We start from the raw sequence: 15,978 nt of genomic DNA on the forward strand, positions 1-15,978 counted from the left end.
CCCCCCTCCCCATACCTCTGCCCCCCTCCCTTCTTTGACAATCAAACTCTCCTCTTGCCTCCTTCTGGTGCATAGCCCCCAACCTCCGCCTCACCTGCACGCACACGCTGACCAGCTTCCGACCCCACCTGTTCCACTTCCAACCTCAACTGCACAAGCTTAGCTTCTATCTCTCTTCTCCTTTCACTCAAGCGCGAGACGTACTCTTCGTCGCTCAATCTCTGTACGGGAGAGTAGGATTTGAGGGTTTGGTACCACGTTGGTGCTGCTGCTGCTGCTGATGCTGCTGATGGTGATGCTGATGATGAATCGCTGGATGTGCTTGTGGCAGCTGAGGCCCTGAGATCGAGGGCCGAGGGTGAAGGAGATGCTGAGGCGGCAGACTCGGGAGGGCTGCTATCCTCTGCAGAACCCACGCCTGGCCGCAAGTAGTCATACGCTATCAGCACTTCATTCAGCGCGATCTGACCTGCTCCCGCCAAAACTCCAAAAGTGAGCGCTCCTTTGAGAAATGCCGACCGGCCGCCTTTTAGAGAATGCAAGCGGGGGGAGGGGGGAACGGCCGAGCAAAGGACATGTGACATGAGCATGAGCAAGGGGTAGGATGATGCGTCCGCGAAAAAGACTCACGATGATAGGATGCAAAGAATGCTCCGACGATGCTGCCCGATAATGAGCTAGATGCTGTTCCTTCTACGTGCTTCCAAGCACTCCAATTGGCGTGGGTATTACGAGGCAATACAAAAGGTTGAACGATATAATTCCTAATGGCTGCATCGCACCACGCCAGGCAAGCAAGCAGCAAAGGTTATTGTCAGTCAACTTCAACAAGGGCTGCCTCGTTTTGCTTCTTCTTCGACGACGACGACGACAACAAAGCCAACTGAATCGCACTGACCAAAGTAGGGAAAGAAAAAAGGAAAAGCATTGAGGCTGGATTTGAAGACCAAAGGTGCGGAGGCTGCATTTCCTTGTGCTACACCTATCAATCCTACGGTCGAGGCGGTAGCGAACGTGCACAGCGTTGAATAGCTGAGCACTCCCAGTGCCGTGTCTGCCGTGATGCGCGATGGCGATGGCGATGAGGATGTGGCGCGTACGATCGGGTTGGCGGGTGCGGATGGTTGTGCGCGTGCAAGTGCTTGGGGTTGAGGTTGGAGAGATGTGGAGGATGAGGATGGGTTGGAGGGAGCAGAGCTGGACATGATCGGCTCAGGTCTGGTCTGGTCTGGTCTGATCAAGCACAGTCTAGTGTTTGGAATCGAAAACGAATAGGGCGGGCGGCACAGGTTGTAAAGCAACGAGAATGATCAGCGCAGCGTTGTTGGTGGATGAGCACGCGTGAGCGATGGCTGTGCTCAGCAGACTATCACATGTGCGACCCAGCAGCCATTACTGCAGTCACGAGTCGTGGATAATTCGCCCCAATTCGCGCTAAGCAGACGATTCAAGATTCTTGATATTCACATTCACGTGATTCGATATGGTTTGGCCGTGTGCACCAGATGGCACACGTGATCCAGTTGTGCTGCGCGCGCTTCTCCGCGTTCCTGATTCGATTCTTGCTGCTAAATTAATCAAGATCATTCATGATGAGTTGAGTGAGTATTGACCAAGGAACTCGGCATGAGGCGCCATGCGCTTTTCGTGCACACGCTCATCACATTCGACCTCTTTCACGATTCAAGCATCGCTCTACACCTCACCGGCTCGGCTTGGCTGACATGTCCAAGTGTGATGGGAACGGCCCGGAGTTCGACGCCGCCTCGATCTCGTTTATGCACGCTTTTGCAAGGGTCGAGCAGTAAGCCGCTCCTTTCGGACGACCCCTTCGCCCTGCGCATTATCCAGTGAAACCAAAAAAAGGGTGGCTGTGACTCGTTCACGCTATTCAATCTCGAGCTCAAAGGGTCACCTTGAGACTTTTGCGCGTGCGCGTCTAGCTCTAGTCGTGGTCCAGCTGGTGCAAAAGCATGCATGTCCATCTCTCCTCCACCTCTTCAGCCCTCCCTTTCGCAGCACCTTCAACTTTGGACGCAAGAAAGACGCAAGCGGGTGCCAGCAACATGTCGAGCCACAGCTGCGATGCCGATTCGCAGAGGGAGAGGCAAGAGGTGGAGATTGGGATCATTGGAATGGGGGATATGGGCCGATTGTATGCCGAGAGGTTCAGCAGCGCTGGTTGGAAACAGTGAGTGGGGAGTTCGGTCAGAGGAACACGATGCGAGGCTAGGCTAGGCAAGGTCCTGATGTGGGCACTAGATCGGCCTAGGTGTGAAGAGCAGAGTCAGAGCACGGCATTACGTGGCATGGCAGAGCTTGAATGGCTGACTTGCACGCTCTCATCGAACGCTTCACTATTTTCACTCAGCGTCAATGTATGCGATCGATCAGAAAATTACGAGAAGCTCAAAGACGACTATCGAGGTGTGTGTAGTCTCTTTGCGGCATGCATGGTGCTCCAAACCAATGGATCATCACATTGCCCAGCTCCACTCGTCTTACATCACACCCCCGCATCGCGGCACAGACTCTGCGATCCGAGTGTACAGGAACGGACATTTGGTATCTCGCAGGTCAGATCTGATCATATATTCCGTCGAGGCTGCATACATCGACCAAGTGGTGGCTCAGTATGGTCCATGTAAGTCAGTCTCAAACGCCCAGCCAGCAGACTGGTCATACGCGTAGTCGATCGCTCAACACCAACTTTCTCTGTCTCCATCTGCGTGCACGTTTGCTTGCTTGCTCAGCTGCAAAGCAGGGCAGCATCATCTCGGGTCAGACCTCGGTCAAGGCTCCCGAAAGGGACGCTTTCGAAAGACATTTGCCGGACGATGTGTACATTATCTCTTGTCATTCTATGCATGGTCCCAAAGTCGATCCGACAGACCAGCCATTGGTGAGAGTCGTTTGCGCCCGCTTCCTAGCAGAGCAAGACAATTCGACGTGACATTGAAGCTTTGTTCTTCATCGCTGGTGGACACAGATTTTGATACAGCATCGAGCGCCGGATGAAAAGATGCGATTGGTGGAGAGAATCATGAGCTGCTTCAGATCTAGATTTGTCTATCTGAGCTACGAAGATCATGATATCGTCACTGCCAACACGCAAGCTGCTACCCATGCCGCTTTCCTTTCGTAAGTGCTGGGCGGTGGCGGGACGGTGCGGCGCGGCGACGCTGGCAGCTGACGATCGAGACTTCGTGGCTTCATTGTTGCAGGATGGGTACGGCATGGAGAGCTTCAGCGTCCTATCCTTGGGAGACGGGGCTGTACCCGGGCGGAATAGAGACGGTAAAGATCAACATTTGTCTACGAATCTACGCTGCAAAGTGGCACGTGTACGCTGGTCTAGCTTTGCTGAATCCATCTGCGCGCACACAAGTGGGCCAGTATGCCGACAGCTGCACGGAGCTCTTCAAGCTCATGGTGGCTGAAAAGGAGGCAGAGTTGAGGGAAAGGGTGATGAGAGCTAGGAGGGGCGTTTTTGGATGGAGAGATGAAGAGGAGGGGGAAGGAGCCAGGACGACTGGAGCTAGAGCTTATGCGGATGCGAGAGGCGCAAAGGATGAGAAATCGTCGGAGAGGGAACGCAAACCGATCTTGATGTCTGACAAGATGCTGGATCGATTTCATCTGGTTGCGAGAAAAGCCTTGGGCGAGGGGTCTGCTTCGTCGGCGGATCCACATGGAGAAGGGACCCAAGGCGAGCGTCCTGGACAAGATTCTGAGCGGAAACCTTTCGAAAGCAGTGAGGCATCCCCATTCTTGCCATCATTACCCTCGCCATCGTCATCGTCACCGCCGCCCAACTCTCACTTGGCACTGCTTGCCATTGTGGACAGCTGGCACGTCTTGAAGCTGAACCCGTACGCCGATCTGGATCTAGCCGCCACGCCCATCTTTCGCCTATGGATAGGCGTGTGCGAATACCTTTTCCGATCGCCCGCTCGTATCAACAGCGCCATCTCTGCCGCCATACACGACCACACGTTTAGAGCGGACGATACGGAATTCGTCGTTGCTGCGCGCGGATGGGCTCAGGCGGTCAGGTTTGGCAATTTCGACCTGTTTAGATGGAGATTTGAAGAGACTAGGGAATTCTTTGCTCCTAGATTTGAAGAGGCGAATACGATTGGCGCGGAAATGTTGAAGGCGGTTGCTAGCAAGGAGTAGGAAGTGCAGAGTACCTCTTTTGTCTTTCGGAGAAGGGCGCGTTCGACGTTGGGTGGGAAGGGAGGCAACGGGAACATGGGTTGCGGGTACGCTTCGTACGCTATCCACCACATTTCGGACAATTTTGAATGCAAATGCGATGCACAACGTCGAGCTCTGCCCGTCACTTCAACTGTGGGCATATCAAACAAGACGCGCGCGCGCGCAGCAGAAGCTTGAACAAGGCTCCACTTGATTGCGAAAGACCATGTGAAACGATCATGAGGATGCGCGCGACGATCAGCTCTCTAGATTGGACTCACGACTGGCTGATCGCCCAGAAGAGCGATTCGGAGTTCCTGACGAACGGTTTCGTGTGTGGAAGTCGGCGTTCATTGGGATGTCAGTTGAGTCAGACCACGCAACTCACGACTATGAAGAGATCTTGGCGAGTGCGCTTCACTGAGAGGGGTGCGCGAATAGACGAGCCAGCAACACGTGCAGCATGATTCAGCCAAGACTCGAGATCGCAAGAGTCTGAGTCAAAAGTCCCCTGAAGACCAAGACGGAGCTGCAAGTGCGAGTGCGAGTGACCGCGTGCTTAGTACTCCCTGTCCTTGCCTTTCACAAAGTTTTCAAGTCTCGCGTACGTCTGAAAGTGAAAGGAAGGCCGCCCGGCAATCACTGGATGAAGAGAGCAGGAATTACGGCGCTGCGCATGATGGCCAACACATGCACTCCGATCATTTTATGAGGACACGAACGCGAATCAATCGAATGGCCGTCGCTTTGAGCTGAGCCCAGCATGCCTGGCGATCCCAATCGAGAATCTTCTGCAGTCATCAGTGCAGACATTCTTGATTGCTAGGAGACGCTCCATCACCATCACCAAAGCATTCGGCGCGCCCGATCGAGCGCCGGCACCAGCATCCTCCACGCACAAGATGAGCTTGAGCCATGCTTGCATGCATGCATGCCACGCATGGTCCGCGACGCAATCACGAATCAACAGAACCGTGAATCATGCACCAACGGGGCGCGTTCGCGACAAAAGTCCCCGACAACCTCAAGTCAGTACCGGTGACTTGCATCTCTTCTTCACACTCGCCACGACAACGACAAGGCACGCGAGATTATCCCAGAAGATTCATCACGGTTGGGGCCCCCCATTCAAGTCATGCCACAGCAGGCAAAGACAGCGTACACGCACTGGCTCGCCAAAGCTGAACCGGATCCACGTATGGAGAATGGGGTAGACGTTTCGTTTGGCCTCGACAAGTTCAAGGCTTGCAAGGATCAGACTACGAGTTGGGAGGGAGTCAGGGCTCCCGAAGCACGAAATCATCTGAGAGATAGGATGAAGGTGAGAGGGGGGGATGGATGACGCGGCTTTTGCTGCTAGGCCGAGCTTCATCAGTACGATAAATTGACGCCTTCATCCATCTGTCAAAACGACTATGACTATTCTCATGCTTTTCAGCTCGATCACAAGGTCTTGTTTTACCATTCCAATTGCAAGCTTCCTGGAGTGGCCGCCATTGCCAGGGTGAGCTGCATATATGCTTCTCAAAATTGTTTGGCAGGCTTGGGCGCCGCATGTCTCACCGATGGTTGCTACCAGGGTAGGTGGTCAAAGAAGGATATCCGGACCATACCGCATTTGATCCAGTGAGTGCCCATGATCGCAGCGTCATCCATCTCACGCCTCTTGCTCTCATGCGCGAAATGATTTTTTTCTCTTGTTTGGGGCTGCCCCACCGTGGGCTTAGCAACATCCATACTACGATTCCAAATCCTCACCCTCCGATCCAAGATGGTACATGGTGGATGTGAGGCTGGACAAGGCGCTGGAATACTTTGTGCCCCTCGCATTGCTGCAACACCTGGCATCTTCTTCCTTTGACAACAATGTGGAACAAGGCAGAGATGTTGCGTATCTCACAGAGCAACACTTGCAAAGCATCAAAGACATGCAATTGCTAAATCGAGGCAGGCTGAGCGTTCAGGTGAGGAGGCGGGAGGCGCCACGCAGCATAGCTCATCCAGCTTGTCGACAGCGAACGAAACGAAGCGCGACGCTCTGACCTCCCCTCCTCTTGCGTGGTGTTGTTAGCCCGTCACGGATGAAGCGTACGAAGCTATCCTCTTGCTCGGCTCTCGGGGCGGATGGTCAGAATGGCCAGGCAAATGGAAGGCTGCTGCTGCTGCTGCTGCTGCTGCTGCTGCTGCTGGCCCTTCGCGAGCCCCAGTCTCAACAAAGAACGAGGAGACACGTGTTCAGCAATTCGAGCCGCATAAGGCGGTGCAGAGAGCCGGAGATGGCGGCGGGAACAGCAAACGCAAAATCACAAACGACTTGAACGCTACGGCTGCCAAGCGTGGACGTGCTGCAGCACCACGCGCAGAATCTCGCACCGAGGGTACACGACGGTCCACAAGGCAACAGTCCAAACGATAGCGCACAGCAAGCTCAGCAATCCAAGTCTACTCTTCGTCCAAGACGTCCTTTCAAAGTCTCAATTGCAATCTTTCTATCAATACAAAACAGATGCGTGGCCAGAAATAAGGGGGGAAACAGACAGCTTGAGCCGAAGATTATTCTCATCTCGCGCTCGTGCACCAGCGGCTACTTGGGCAGTTCGATGCCAGGAATGTTCCTCGCAAGAGCAATGTATCCCAATCTCAGATCGTCCCAGAGCTTTGCGTCTCTTCTATGCTCCTCCGCATCCGCTCTGAGCTGCTCGGCATTGCCCGTCGTCGCGCCAGACTGCAGTTTGGTGCTCCTCAATCGTCGGCCCAAAGCGCGGTCAGAAAGGGCGGGTACCAATCTAGCATACTGCCTGAGTATGCGATTGATCTTTTCAGCGTCCAAGTCTTGGTCGGCATATCGCAGCGTGGGAGTGTCGGGTCCTAAACTTCCAAGGTCTTGTTCCTGATGCACCTGCGCGTACAGCTCGGCAGGCGAGCGAATCATGACGTGCACTTGCGCTTCGTCGCGCGCGGCTCGTTCGACATCTCGTGCTCGTGCCCGAGCAACGAGCGCTCCAGGACGGAGCATGGCTTCGACATGGCTTTGGGTCAACCAAAACGCTCCAAGACCCCGCTCGGCGTGCTCTTCAGATCCGAGCGAGGAGATGTCAAGATCGTCTAGATCAACCGGCAATGCCTCGTGCGTTGCATCGCTCGGTCTGCGGTCCTCCATCTTTGCTGGATCATCGTTGCGATGCTTTGCGAGCTCGCTAGCTTCGAGTAGGGCGCCAGCTCTTGCCAGCACATCCAGCGTTCGCCCCGTGATGGGAGAGATGATTTCATCTCGCACCCATGCTTGCAGCGGACGATCCAGTATCATTCCGCGCATCGCCGCCTCAAGCAAAGGCGCGCCAAAGTAGCTGATGGACGGTGTGCTTCTGCTCCCCGGCTCCCTTTCCATCGGTGTACCGCAAGTGCCTTGTTCGAATTTGCTCTGACTTCGTTGTCGCGAGTCTGGCTTCTCGACTTCTGTGCTCCAAAAGACATCTCTCTCGACGCCGTGGTAGGCCAGAAAGAGGGCAAAGCCGCCCTCTCTCTGCATGTCATCGGTCAGATGAGCCCTCTTGGTCTCTGCCTCTTCCCTCTTCTCTTGGTCCAGCTCATCCTGCTTCTCAGCCAGCTCAAGAGCCGCTTCTTCTGCGTCTTCTTTCGTGCGTACATCATCGCGCTGCTGAGCCAGTCCAGCTGCTCCAGAGACGAATTCTGCGACGCTACGGGCATATGCTTCTCCCATGGCGCTCTTCCACGTCAAACGTTTGAGCGTCTCCTGGGCCCGCAAGGCAGCGACATTTCTAGCATCAGGAGAAGCTTTGAGTTGTTGCTCCATCGAGACCACAATGGACTCTACGACGTCTGTGAGCGTGCTCGTATCCATCAATTGCTTTGCAGAAGGAGGCTGCGAGCGGCCAAAAAGGCTCCTTTCGACCGTCTTCTCCAGCTCAGATTTGAGTGCACCCTCGTATGTAGATCCGTTCGTCAGATGGAGAGGGGGTAGCCGATTCTTCTCTGGCCCGCCTTTGATCGTTTGGATGTGCGACTGCCAGGCGGTAGGGAGCAAGCCAGGGTACAGACCGAAGTCCAGCGGATGAGCAAGACGAGATACGGATTGTCGATTATACGTCCAATCATCGATATTCGCCATTCCCTTGTCATCCCTCTCTTTATCTCGATCCTTGCCTATCTTGCGTTCTCCCTTTTCGGTTTCTGCGTCCGCCACAGAGTCGACAGCTGGTCTAGGCCATGCTAACGGTACTCTGGGACCTCTTTGAGGATCGGTGGGAGTAGCGCGGTAGCCCCATCCGCTCGGCACCGAGTATGGGGTGCTTTGCTGCTCAGTGGGCAGCTGAGAAAGATCATGACTTGCCGAAGCCGTGACCTCGTAGGGCTCCGTTCGAATCGCAGCGGTGAAGGGGTTGATCGTGTCGCCCACAGGCCGGAGAAAAGACGAGGCTTGTAGCTGAGCGGCAGGATGAATCGGATTGAGGGCATCGAAAGTTGGCAGGAGCGTACCGTTGGTGCGTCTCTCCTCCCCATCAAGGCCGAGCGGCTGCAGCAGAGCTCTTCGCTGATCCGTCTCGAGCGCATCTACGTCAACGGACCCGTCTTCCAAGAAGGTGAGGTCCGACACGTTTGCGGCACCAGTGGTGGCCAGACCGAGAATCCCACCTGCAGATCGCGGTGTGGTCGGTGTGCCCAAGAGAGAAAGACCAGGAAATCCAAGACTGTTCATTTTCTGCCTGGCGCCTCTTCGGCCTTTTTGAGACGCTCTGGGCCCATACTTTCGTCGTGCCACCTCGGGACTGCCAAGTCGACTGGAGTCTGCCCTGAAGCTGCCGTGTCTACCAGGCTCGACCGACATGCTGGCGTCCCTACTCTCATCACCCGAATCGCCACTCCCTCCGCCATCCGAGCCTTCCCAATCGTTCTCCTCGTCGTATTCGCTCTTGACCTGGAGATCGTTTGTTGATGCTCGCTTGGGCTGCCGCAACCCTCGAGAGGCAGCCGCAGCTGCTGCCGCGGCCTCAGCCTCCACCTCCGCGGCTTGGGCTGCAGCAGCCTCTTCTTCGGCAGGCAGAATAGCCGCGGCGCCTTCTCTGTCTATAGCGCGCACACCCCAAGTCTCTATCCTTTTGGCCTCGTTTGAGTAGATGGAACCTGGAGGATTGAACGTCTGCGCGTTGCGCATGACGAGCAACAGATCATCTTTGAAGTCTTCGGGGGTACGATATTCCTCCGCTTCCAGCTTGTTCTGCATTGTTTGAAAGTCCATGGGATTAGAGATGACCGATCTGTAATTTGGAACTTCCGCCTCGTCTACTGGGAAGCAAAAGAACTGATAAGTGTCCCGCTTTTGTAATTGCGTGAGCACCCGCTCCAAGGCCTGTTTGAGCGGTTTGCGCTTCAATTGTTTCATTCTTCTCTGCCTTGGCTGCTGAGATGTATCGTCGTCGGGATCTCGCAAATCTGCACCCTCGCCATTTGCCCCGGGTGTATGCGCTTCCCACGCCTCCTCCTCTTCCTCGCCTGCGTCTCGATCCGCATTAGAGGCAGGTGTGTGACTGTGCGAAACATCTTCATCTTGGCCGGCGACGGTGCTTTGTCGTCGTACGGGTACCAAGACGCTGTGTTTGCGTTTGACTTTCTTCTTCGCTGGCGATTCTGCAGAAGGCGACGCGACGTAGCTTTGTCCGACGAGGGGAGCTTCGACTGCTGGACTGGGAGTGGCGCTTGCGCTGGCATGATTGCTCAGCCTGCTGAGGTTGATCTTGATGCGAGGCCGAGCTGGGGCTGCGGGTGCGGGCGCCGCCAGCGGGGTTGAGGGTCCAGCGACCGCATTTTGACCGGCATCTGATTGGCTCTGGTGCGTGTGCAGACGTGAAGCTTGGCTAGCATTCGACTTGTTCTGCTCGTTGTTGGAAGAAGAGATGCCCTTTCTGGAGAGGACGATGCGCGATGGCATGCCGAGAGACGTCGCAGTAGCCACAAGGCGAGAATGGTCTCTGAAAACAGGACCCGACCAAACAGGACCACCGAGCACTTTGAGCAGCTCTGTGTGCAATGATGAGGCAATCCCGATGCTCAGACCCTATTCACCGTTTCTGGCATCTTCAACAGGACTCCGTATTCTGACGGAGCATCTGTCGCACTCACCAATTCTTCTCGCGAGTCTGATGCAGCGAAGCAATTGTCGCGGCCACAGCAGAAACTGTTTGATCTGTTGCTTTAGCTTTCCTCTTCGTGGGGTCGCTGAGGTGGGTCTTGGACGTCTCACGCGAGCCTGCATCGTCCGCCAGCGATGCTGACGTGGCGCGACCTCGGCGCATGCGCGCGCTGCACACCAGCCTCGGGGCCGCCGCTCGTTTCATTTTTGATTCTTGTTTGCCCCTTTTTTTGAATCACGTGTTGAAGAAAAGGTATACTTTCCACGTGGTCGCACACGCTTAGCTTTGACGCCCTCTCAAAACCCGCCTCCACCCTGGCCCGCCCGCGCCCGGACAGGTGTAGGCGCGGCGCTGATGGTGATGCGAAAGCACGCGGCGCCACACGCAACGCAACGCCGAATCGATGCTCGCCTTTGTGCGGGCAGAGAGGAACGCCATTCAGTGATTACAAGGTGGATGAATTGGTCATGCAAAGTATAGTCACACGTACAGTGTCATTTGTTGACTGGGACTTGACATCAAGAGCGCACCAGTGCCGCTCTGCCCATGGCAGGGGTCTCGGATCATCTTCACTTGTGTGGTGTACGATGCCGCATGGCGCAAGAAGAACGGCGACTCCAAACATGCAGCAGCAGCAGCAGCAGCACGTACAGGCCGCTAGTGCGTGTGGTCTGAGGGCGCGGCCATCCATGCTGCATGCATGGCGCTTCAGCATCAGGCAGCCGCCCACGAAATTGAAATTACACACGCGTGAAAAGGCTATACACACGACTGTAGCTGCTGCTGGCCGGCAAACTCAGAAGACCTGAATCGCGAATTTGCGATCGTTGTTTGATTTGCCAGGGAGGACTGACGACTCAGACTACTGGAGGACAGCTAAGGATATACAATCAAATATCAAGAATTTAATGATGAATGTGAATGCAAGTACGTGACTTCAAATTGCACCGAGCTTGATCTCAGCAGCAGCGGTGAGTGGTGGTGCCATACCATGCGGCAGGAAGATGTGAAACTTGCCGAGATCCGTCAATCAGAAAGTTGTCGCTTGAACCCCGTACCCCGCAATCATCATCATCATCATCTTATCGCACCATCACTCCGCTTGCATTCCGACACTTCTCAACCCATTGATCGCCACCCCCTTTCCTCCAGACTGTCGCATCGCTCCGAACTTGTAGATCACCATTCGCTCAGATTCGACCACGCGGATCCGACCTTCTTCCCCCGCCGCTGCTAATTAATCCGACTTTCCAAGGGGAAATTTTCTAGAGATTGTGACTCGAAATCGAAGCCAGCATGTCGATTTTCCTGCCCGCAATGTTCAGGCCGTCATGGTCTCAGCCGGTGCATGCAGACGACTTGCCATCGTCAAGCACCGCAGCAGAGGATAGCGAAGAGTCATATCAGCACGCGCACCAGTTCGTTGTTCCTCATCTGCCGGGAGAAGGCAGATTCACTGTTTCCGCCAAGGTGAGACTGGATTGTATAGTCATGGCGCTCTAGGTCCTCGTTAATTATGATGTCGTTCATCATCACCTGCTTCATTCACGCAGGTCTACGCCAGACCAGACGGCGATCCAGCATTCAAAAAGCACTTGGACGCATTTCAGAGAGAAGTCGCCCTCTCTTCGCCTGGCCTACTAGCATACAGGACGTCCAAAGTCCGAGCTGGAGATGGGGACAGCTCCTTGATCTGTCACGAGTTATTCATCTCGGACGATCTGGATCCTCATCCTCTACCTCCCAAATCCCTGCCCTCTTCCGGCACTGGTCAAGCCGTGGAACGAGCATCGAAAGCTGCGCAGACGACGGGAGGCGATTCGGCAAAGGACAGCCTGAAAGAGGCAGCGGCTCAAGCTGAACATCAGGCTGTTAGCTTCTTGGCAGAGGCTGCTCATTCGGCTTACAACTTTGGTCTAGGCGGTATTGCGGGTGCTTTCGGAGCTACGATCGTCTATCCCATCGATCTGGTCAAGACCAGGATGCAAAACCAGAGGTGAGTCTCGTCAGGACATGCTCGCTTCGGCAGCTCCAAAATGGTCCTTTTCAGCCATCCGCCCGCTACGCGCTCTCGGCACTTCTGTGCGACGCACTGAAGCTATTTTGACTTGCTTACAGATCTTCTGTGGTCGGCGAACCTCTGATGTACAAGAACTCGATAGATTGCGTGCGCAAGGTCTTCCAGAACGAAGGCTTTCTGGGCTTCTACTCCGGTCTCGGTCCTCAATTGCTGGTGAGTGTACCCGGCAAGGCCTAGCGTGTATGGCAATGTGCGGTGAGCCCGTTGCTAATCCCGACCTTTGCATTTACAGGGCGTAGCGCCAGAGAAGGCTATCAAGCTCACTGTCAACGATCTTGTCAGAGCACATGCCAAGGATCCTGAGACTGGGGCTATCGCTGTGCCTTGGGAGATTGTGGCAGGTGGTACAGCAGGTGGTTGCCAAGTGGTGAGTAATAGAGTGGCTTGGATCTCGGTACCCGGACCGCGGAGCCGTAGAGTGAAAGAGGAGACAATAGTCAAGTGAGGGCGATCTGACGCAGTTTGCGATTACCTAACTGCACGTCCATACAGATCTTTACAAACCCACTCGAGATTGTGAAGATCAGGTTGCAAGTGGCAGGAGAGATTGCGAAAAAGGAAGGAGCGGATCGCATAGCGCGAGGGGCGATGCACATTGTGCGACAGCTGGGATTGGTGGGACTGTACAGAGGAGCATCAGCCTGCCTTCTCCGAGACATTCCCTTTAGCGCCGTCTATTTCACCGCGTACGCTCATTTGAAAAAGGACACTTTTCAAGAAGGCGTGAATGGCAAAAAGCTAGGATTTGGCGAATTATTGGCTAGCGCTTCCATTGCTGGTATGCCTGCCGCCTTTTTCACGACCCCCGCAGACGTCATCAAGACTAGGTTGCAGGTGGAAGCAAGAAAGGGGGAGGCTACGTACAAGGGCATTGCCGATTGCTTTGCAAAGATTTTGAAAGACGAAGGACCGAGAGCTTTGTTCAAGGGTAGCGCTGCTCGTGTGCTCAGATCGAGCCCTCAGTTCGGTGCGACGCTGGTGGTTTACGAGACTCTGAAGGTGAGCAGCAGCTGCGAGGACCAAGCCGAAGGCGCGCACGCTCTACGCACAGCCTGATCAGCGCAAACATTTACTGATTCCTTTTCGCACCTATTTTCTCTCTTAATCGTCTTTTGTCGCAATAGACCCTCTTGCCCTACCCATTCGACTCAAAACAATCCGCCGACTTGGAGAAATCAGCTGCTGCTCAGAGACCTTGGGAAGACCCTTCGAGGACGCATGCTAGAAACGCTATGAGGTTGCTCTTGGACATGCACGAAGACTTTGGCAGCCCTATCCCTCCTCAGGGCTTCAAACCTTGGTCAGGTGGCAAGGCTGATCAGTAAAGGTCTCCATCAGCCCCTTTTAGACCCGCGAACGGGCAAGGCTAGTTGCGCTCCTGTCTTTCCATCGAACTCGCTGCTGGGTGTTTACGAGCCGACAAAAAGCAATAGATGCAGAACCATCCTCATCAGACGATGTATCCTTTTGCGATCGTAGAATCAGTCGGAGCTTTGGTGAGGTTCTATTGCTCGAAAGGGTAGACAGGTAATCTGTCCTCATCGCCCTCTATTTTCAGCGGGGCAGACGGTTGCTGAGCAGGTCCACCAGGAGCAGCTTCGATGCCCAAAAACTTGTACTGCGTTCCCATACCCTTTTGATCGATCAGCCTCCTGACTGCCGTTCTGATATCCGCCTTGTTCTCTTCGGTAATGGAAGGCGATTCGAGCAGATGCTTGAGTCTTGGTGCTAGACCTAGCGATTGGAGAAAGGAGGATTGGGTCATCGGACCCAGTGGCCGAGCTGAGGTGAAGCAGAAAGAGAGGAAAAGAGTGGAGTGGGAAAAATCAGCTTGAAATGTCCAGCGAGTTTCTTCGTTGGAAACCGCCAAGTCGAAGCTTTGAGATGGTGGCGACTGCAAAGAAGGAAAAGATGGGATTCCATTAACTCACCATCGGTGCCTTCTAGGGCTGACCTCAAGTAGGCAAAGTCCACATTAGCTGTCAGGTCCGCTTCCCCCGCATCTTTAAGCGGATCAGACAATGCGTGTTTCTTGAAGGCCTGTCAGGATGCGCGTAGCGAACAGCGGGGATCAGTCCTAGGTCCAAACGGGAAAGTCGGGCTGGGACTGCGCCGCGACGCGTTCGAATCTCGATTGCATCGTGGACTTTAGATGCAAGAATCTTGTGTACTCACGCGCCAACTATCACCGCTAGCCACCACATCTCCATAATCCACAATCAATCCCGCACCTCCCAAACTCTGTCCCAACATCCTCTTTCCCTCAAACTCCTGATCCAATCCCCCATCCTCCTTCAATCTCCTGGCCTCTCGCCCACTCAATATTTCTCCCAATCTCCTGGCCGCACTGAAAGATTCGAAGGACACTTCCACGCGCGAACCGGGAGGGAGGGACTTGAAACGGCCTTGGAGAGATGCAAGAGTGGACCAGGGAGTGGAGCGAGGTGAGAGGACTTTTCGAAGGGCTGTAGAGGGGAACGAGGAGGTGGACGATGCAGCGGGCCCGTCGCTGGAGCTCTGCACTGGTCGAAGGTCGGACGGCCGGAGGATTGTACTGAGATGGCGCCAGGTGATGTGGCACGGAAGACATGTCAGCGTCGCTGCACATGCGTTGCATGTATGCTGTCCTGCGTTCCGACGGTTGAGCGCGTCCGGCAACCTACTCACACGCCTGATTGACCCTCGGTGGGCCTATCAACGTCAACAAGGACCTCTCGTAGACCATTGGGCGTATTCTGAGGTATCAAGGTAGAGCTCACCATTCTTTCAGTCCTACATGCATGATGCACTTTGTTGGTCGTCCCCTTCTCGGTACACGAACCACTCACTTCGAAAATGTGAATGGGCAGAGCATCGAAAAATTCATGAGCAAGCACCATGGTGTACGCATCCTTACTGATGGGCACATCTTCGATCCTAGGGAACCATTCCACCTGCACTTTGCGTCGACCATCCTCTCCTTCATCACTGCGCTGCTTATGTCCGTCTTTCGAATTGTTTTCCACTCCATCTTCCGCAGAACTCATTTCTAGACCTGAGGATTCCAAAATGGAGCCGAGCGCGGTTGCTTGCGAGGTCATCATGCCCGGCGAAGCTTCTACTAGATGGACGGATCGTAAAGAAGAAAGCAGCGTAGGAAATCGAGAGAACGTCTGTGGTCCATATGGACACGAGGAGGGTATGGGGAAGCTGAGGAGTGAGCCCATAGATGGACGACCCAAAGGGCGGCAAAAGACAATCCTCGTGCCTCACGCTTATCACGTCCGACAGGAGTGTGCCTCGTCCAGGTCCTAGCTCGACCAATCTGACTTTGCTTGGAGATCCAGCGGCTTGCCATCTGGATATCAAGTACACTGCCAAGAGCTGATACGAGAGGGTGACGAGGTCCATGTCAATGTATGCCAGGCTATGTCTCAGATCTCCTTCTCCTCCTCCTCCTCCTCTTCTTCTTCCCGCAGCTTCATGACTTCCACTTACCTCTCCAAAGATCTGACAAATTTCAGGACTTGTAATGAAGTCGCCTTTCGCGCCCAGAATGTTGCGCGCCCG

The 15,978-nt window shown here is 54.6% G+C and overlaps 6 protein-coding genes across 6 annotated transcripts; 3 read left to right on the top strand and 3 right to left on the bottom strand.

Annotated features, from left to right (window-relative positions):
• Positions 1 to 20: 20 nt before the first annotated feature.
• Positions 21 to 1,341, bottom strand: IE81DRAFT_369543 (hypothetical protein). Its single transcript, XM_025517257.1, has 3 exons — positions 899 to 1,341; positions 631 to 771; positions 21 to 526 (listed from the first exon to the last, which is right to left on the bottom strand). Exons 1-3 carry the CDS (start codon positions 1,203 to 1,205, stop codon positions 42 to 44), a joined length of 933 nt encoding a protein of 310 aa, XP_025365993.1. The 5' UTR covers positions 1,206 to 1,341; the 3' UTR covers positions 21 to 41.
• A 294-nt stretch (positions 1,342 to 1,635) lies between these two features.
• On the top strand, positions 1,636 to 4,359 carry IE81DRAFT_327097 (putative TYR1-prephenate dehydrogenase). The gene is made up of 6 exons (XM_025515007.1): positions 1,636 to 2,191; positions 2,372 to 2,427; positions 2,531 to 2,644; positions 2,754 to 2,902; positions 2,990 to 3,141; positions 3,225 to 4,359. The coding sequence occupies exons 1-6, from the start codon at positions 2,067 to 2,069 to the stop codon at positions 4,177 to 4,179; spliced, it is 1,551 nt and encodes a 516-aa protein (XP_025365994.1). The 5' UTR covers positions 1,636 to 2,066; the 3' UTR covers positions 4,180 to 4,359.
• Positions 4,360 to 5,049: 690 nt separating this feature from the next.
• On the top strand, positions 5,050 to 6,794 carry IE81DRAFT_327098 (DUF55-domain-containing protein). The gene is made up of 5 exons (XM_025515008.1): positions 5,050 to 5,521; positions 5,639 to 5,704; positions 5,785 to 5,826; positions 5,928 to 6,164; positions 6,272 to 6,794. Exons 1-5 carry the CDS (start codon positions 5,336 to 5,338, stop codon positions 6,614 to 6,616), a joined length of 876 nt encoding a protein of 291 aa, XP_025365995.1. The 5' UTR covers positions 5,050 to 5,335; the 3' UTR covers positions 6,617 to 6,794.
• A 2,513-nt stretch (positions 6,795 to 9,307) lies between these two features.
• IE81DRAFT_283551 (Bromodomain-containing protein) lies at positions 9,308 to 9,517 on the bottom strand (the record flags this gene model as incomplete). Its single annotated transcript, XM_025511569.1, has 1 exon — positions 9,308 to 9,517. A coding segment is annotated over one exon (210 nt), but the record flags the coding sequence as incomplete, so codon positions are not given.
• Positions 9,518 to 11,284: 1,767 nt separating this feature from the next.
• Positions 11,285 to 13,886, top strand: IE81DRAFT_327101 (mitochondrial carrier). Its single transcript, XM_025515009.1, has 6 exons — positions 11,285 to 11,819; positions 11,903 to 12,345; positions 12,468 to 12,582; positions 12,662 to 12,796; positions 12,922 to 13,428; positions 13,554 to 13,886. Exons 1-6 carry the CDS (start codon positions 11,646 to 11,648, stop codon positions 13,752 to 13,754), a joined length of 1,575 nt encoding a protein of 524 aa, XP_025365997.1. The 5' UTR covers positions 11,285 to 11,645; the 3' UTR covers positions 13,755 to 13,886.
• Positions 13,887 to 13,933: 47 nt separating this feature from the next.
• On the bottom strand, positions 13,934 to 15,966 carry IE81DRAFT_295693 (DUF185-domain-containing protein; the record flags this gene model as incomplete). Its single annotated transcript, XM_025512104.1, has 7 exons — positions 13,934 to 14,211; positions 14,361 to 14,469; positions 14,605 to 14,951; positions 15,110 to 15,164; positions 15,258 to 15,581; positions 15,682 to 15,792; positions 15,907 to 15,966. Coding segments are annotated over 7 exons (1,284 nt in total), but the record flags the coding sequence as incomplete, so codon positions are not given.
• Between the last annotated feature and the right edge of the window lie 12 nt (positions 15,967 to 15,978).

This window comes from Ceraceosorus guamensis (assembly GCF_003144195.1).
Source record: "Ceraceosorus guamensis strain MCA 4658 unplaced genomic scaffold IE81scaffold_178, whole genome shotgun sequence".
In the NCBI taxonomy this organism is placed as follows: Eukaryota; Fungi; Basidiomycota; class Exobasidiomycetes; order Ceraceosorales; family Ceraceosoraceae; genus Ceraceosorus; species Ceraceosorus guamensis.

Bases quoted from the DNA above. Each gene is read 5' to 3' on its own strand.
- IE81DRAFT_327098 (XM_025515008.1), top strand. From the start codon at position 5,336: ATGCCACAGCAGGCAAAGACAGCGTACACGCACTGGCTCGCCAAAGCT. The intron at 5,705-5,784 runs GTGAGCTGCATA...CTACCAGGGTAG, and splicing joins GAGTGGCCGCCATTGCCAGG to GTGGTCAAAGAAGGATATCC. The intron at 6,165-6,271 runs GTGAGGAGGCGG...TGGTGTTGTTAG, and splicing joins GAGGCAGGCTGAGCGTTCAG to CCCGTCACGGATGAAGCGTA.
- IE81DRAFT_327101 (XM_025515009.1), top strand. From the start codon at position 11,646: ATGTCGATTTTCCTGCCCGCAATGTTCAGGCCGTCATGGTCTCAGCCG. The intron at 12,346-12,467 runs GTGAGTCTCGTC...ACTTGCTTACAG, and splicing joins ACCAGGATGCAAAACCAGAG to ATCTTCTGTGGTCGGCGAAC. The intron at 12,583-12,661 runs GTGAGTGTACCC...TTGCATTTACAG, and splicing joins GTCTCGGTCCTCAATTGCTG to GGCGTAGCGCCAGAGAAGGC.
- IE81DRAFT_327097 (XM_025515007.1), top strand. From the start codon at position 2,067: ATGTCGAGCCACAGCTGCGATGCCGATTCGCAGAGGGAGAGGCAAGAG. The intron at 2,903-2,989 runs GTGAGAGTCGTT...TGGTGGACACAG, and splicing joins ATCCGACAGACCAGCCATTG to ATTTTGATACAGCATCGAGC. The intron at 3,142-3,224 runs GTAAGTGCTGGG...TCATTGTTGCAG, and splicing joins ACCCATGCCGCTTTCCTTTC to GATGGGTACGGCATGGAGAG.
- IE81DRAFT_369543 (XM_025517257.1), bottom strand. From the start codon at position 1,205: ATGTCCAGCTCTGCTCCCTCCAACCCATCCTCATCCTCCACATCTCTC. The intron at 772-898 runs GTCAGTGCGATT...GGTGCGATGCAG, and splicing joins TTTTTTCTTTCCCTACTTTG to CCATTAGGAATTATATCGTT. The intron at 527-630 runs GTGAGTCTTTTT...ATTCTCTAAAAG, and splicing joins ATTCTTTGCATCCTATCATC to GCGGCCGGTCGGCATTTCTC.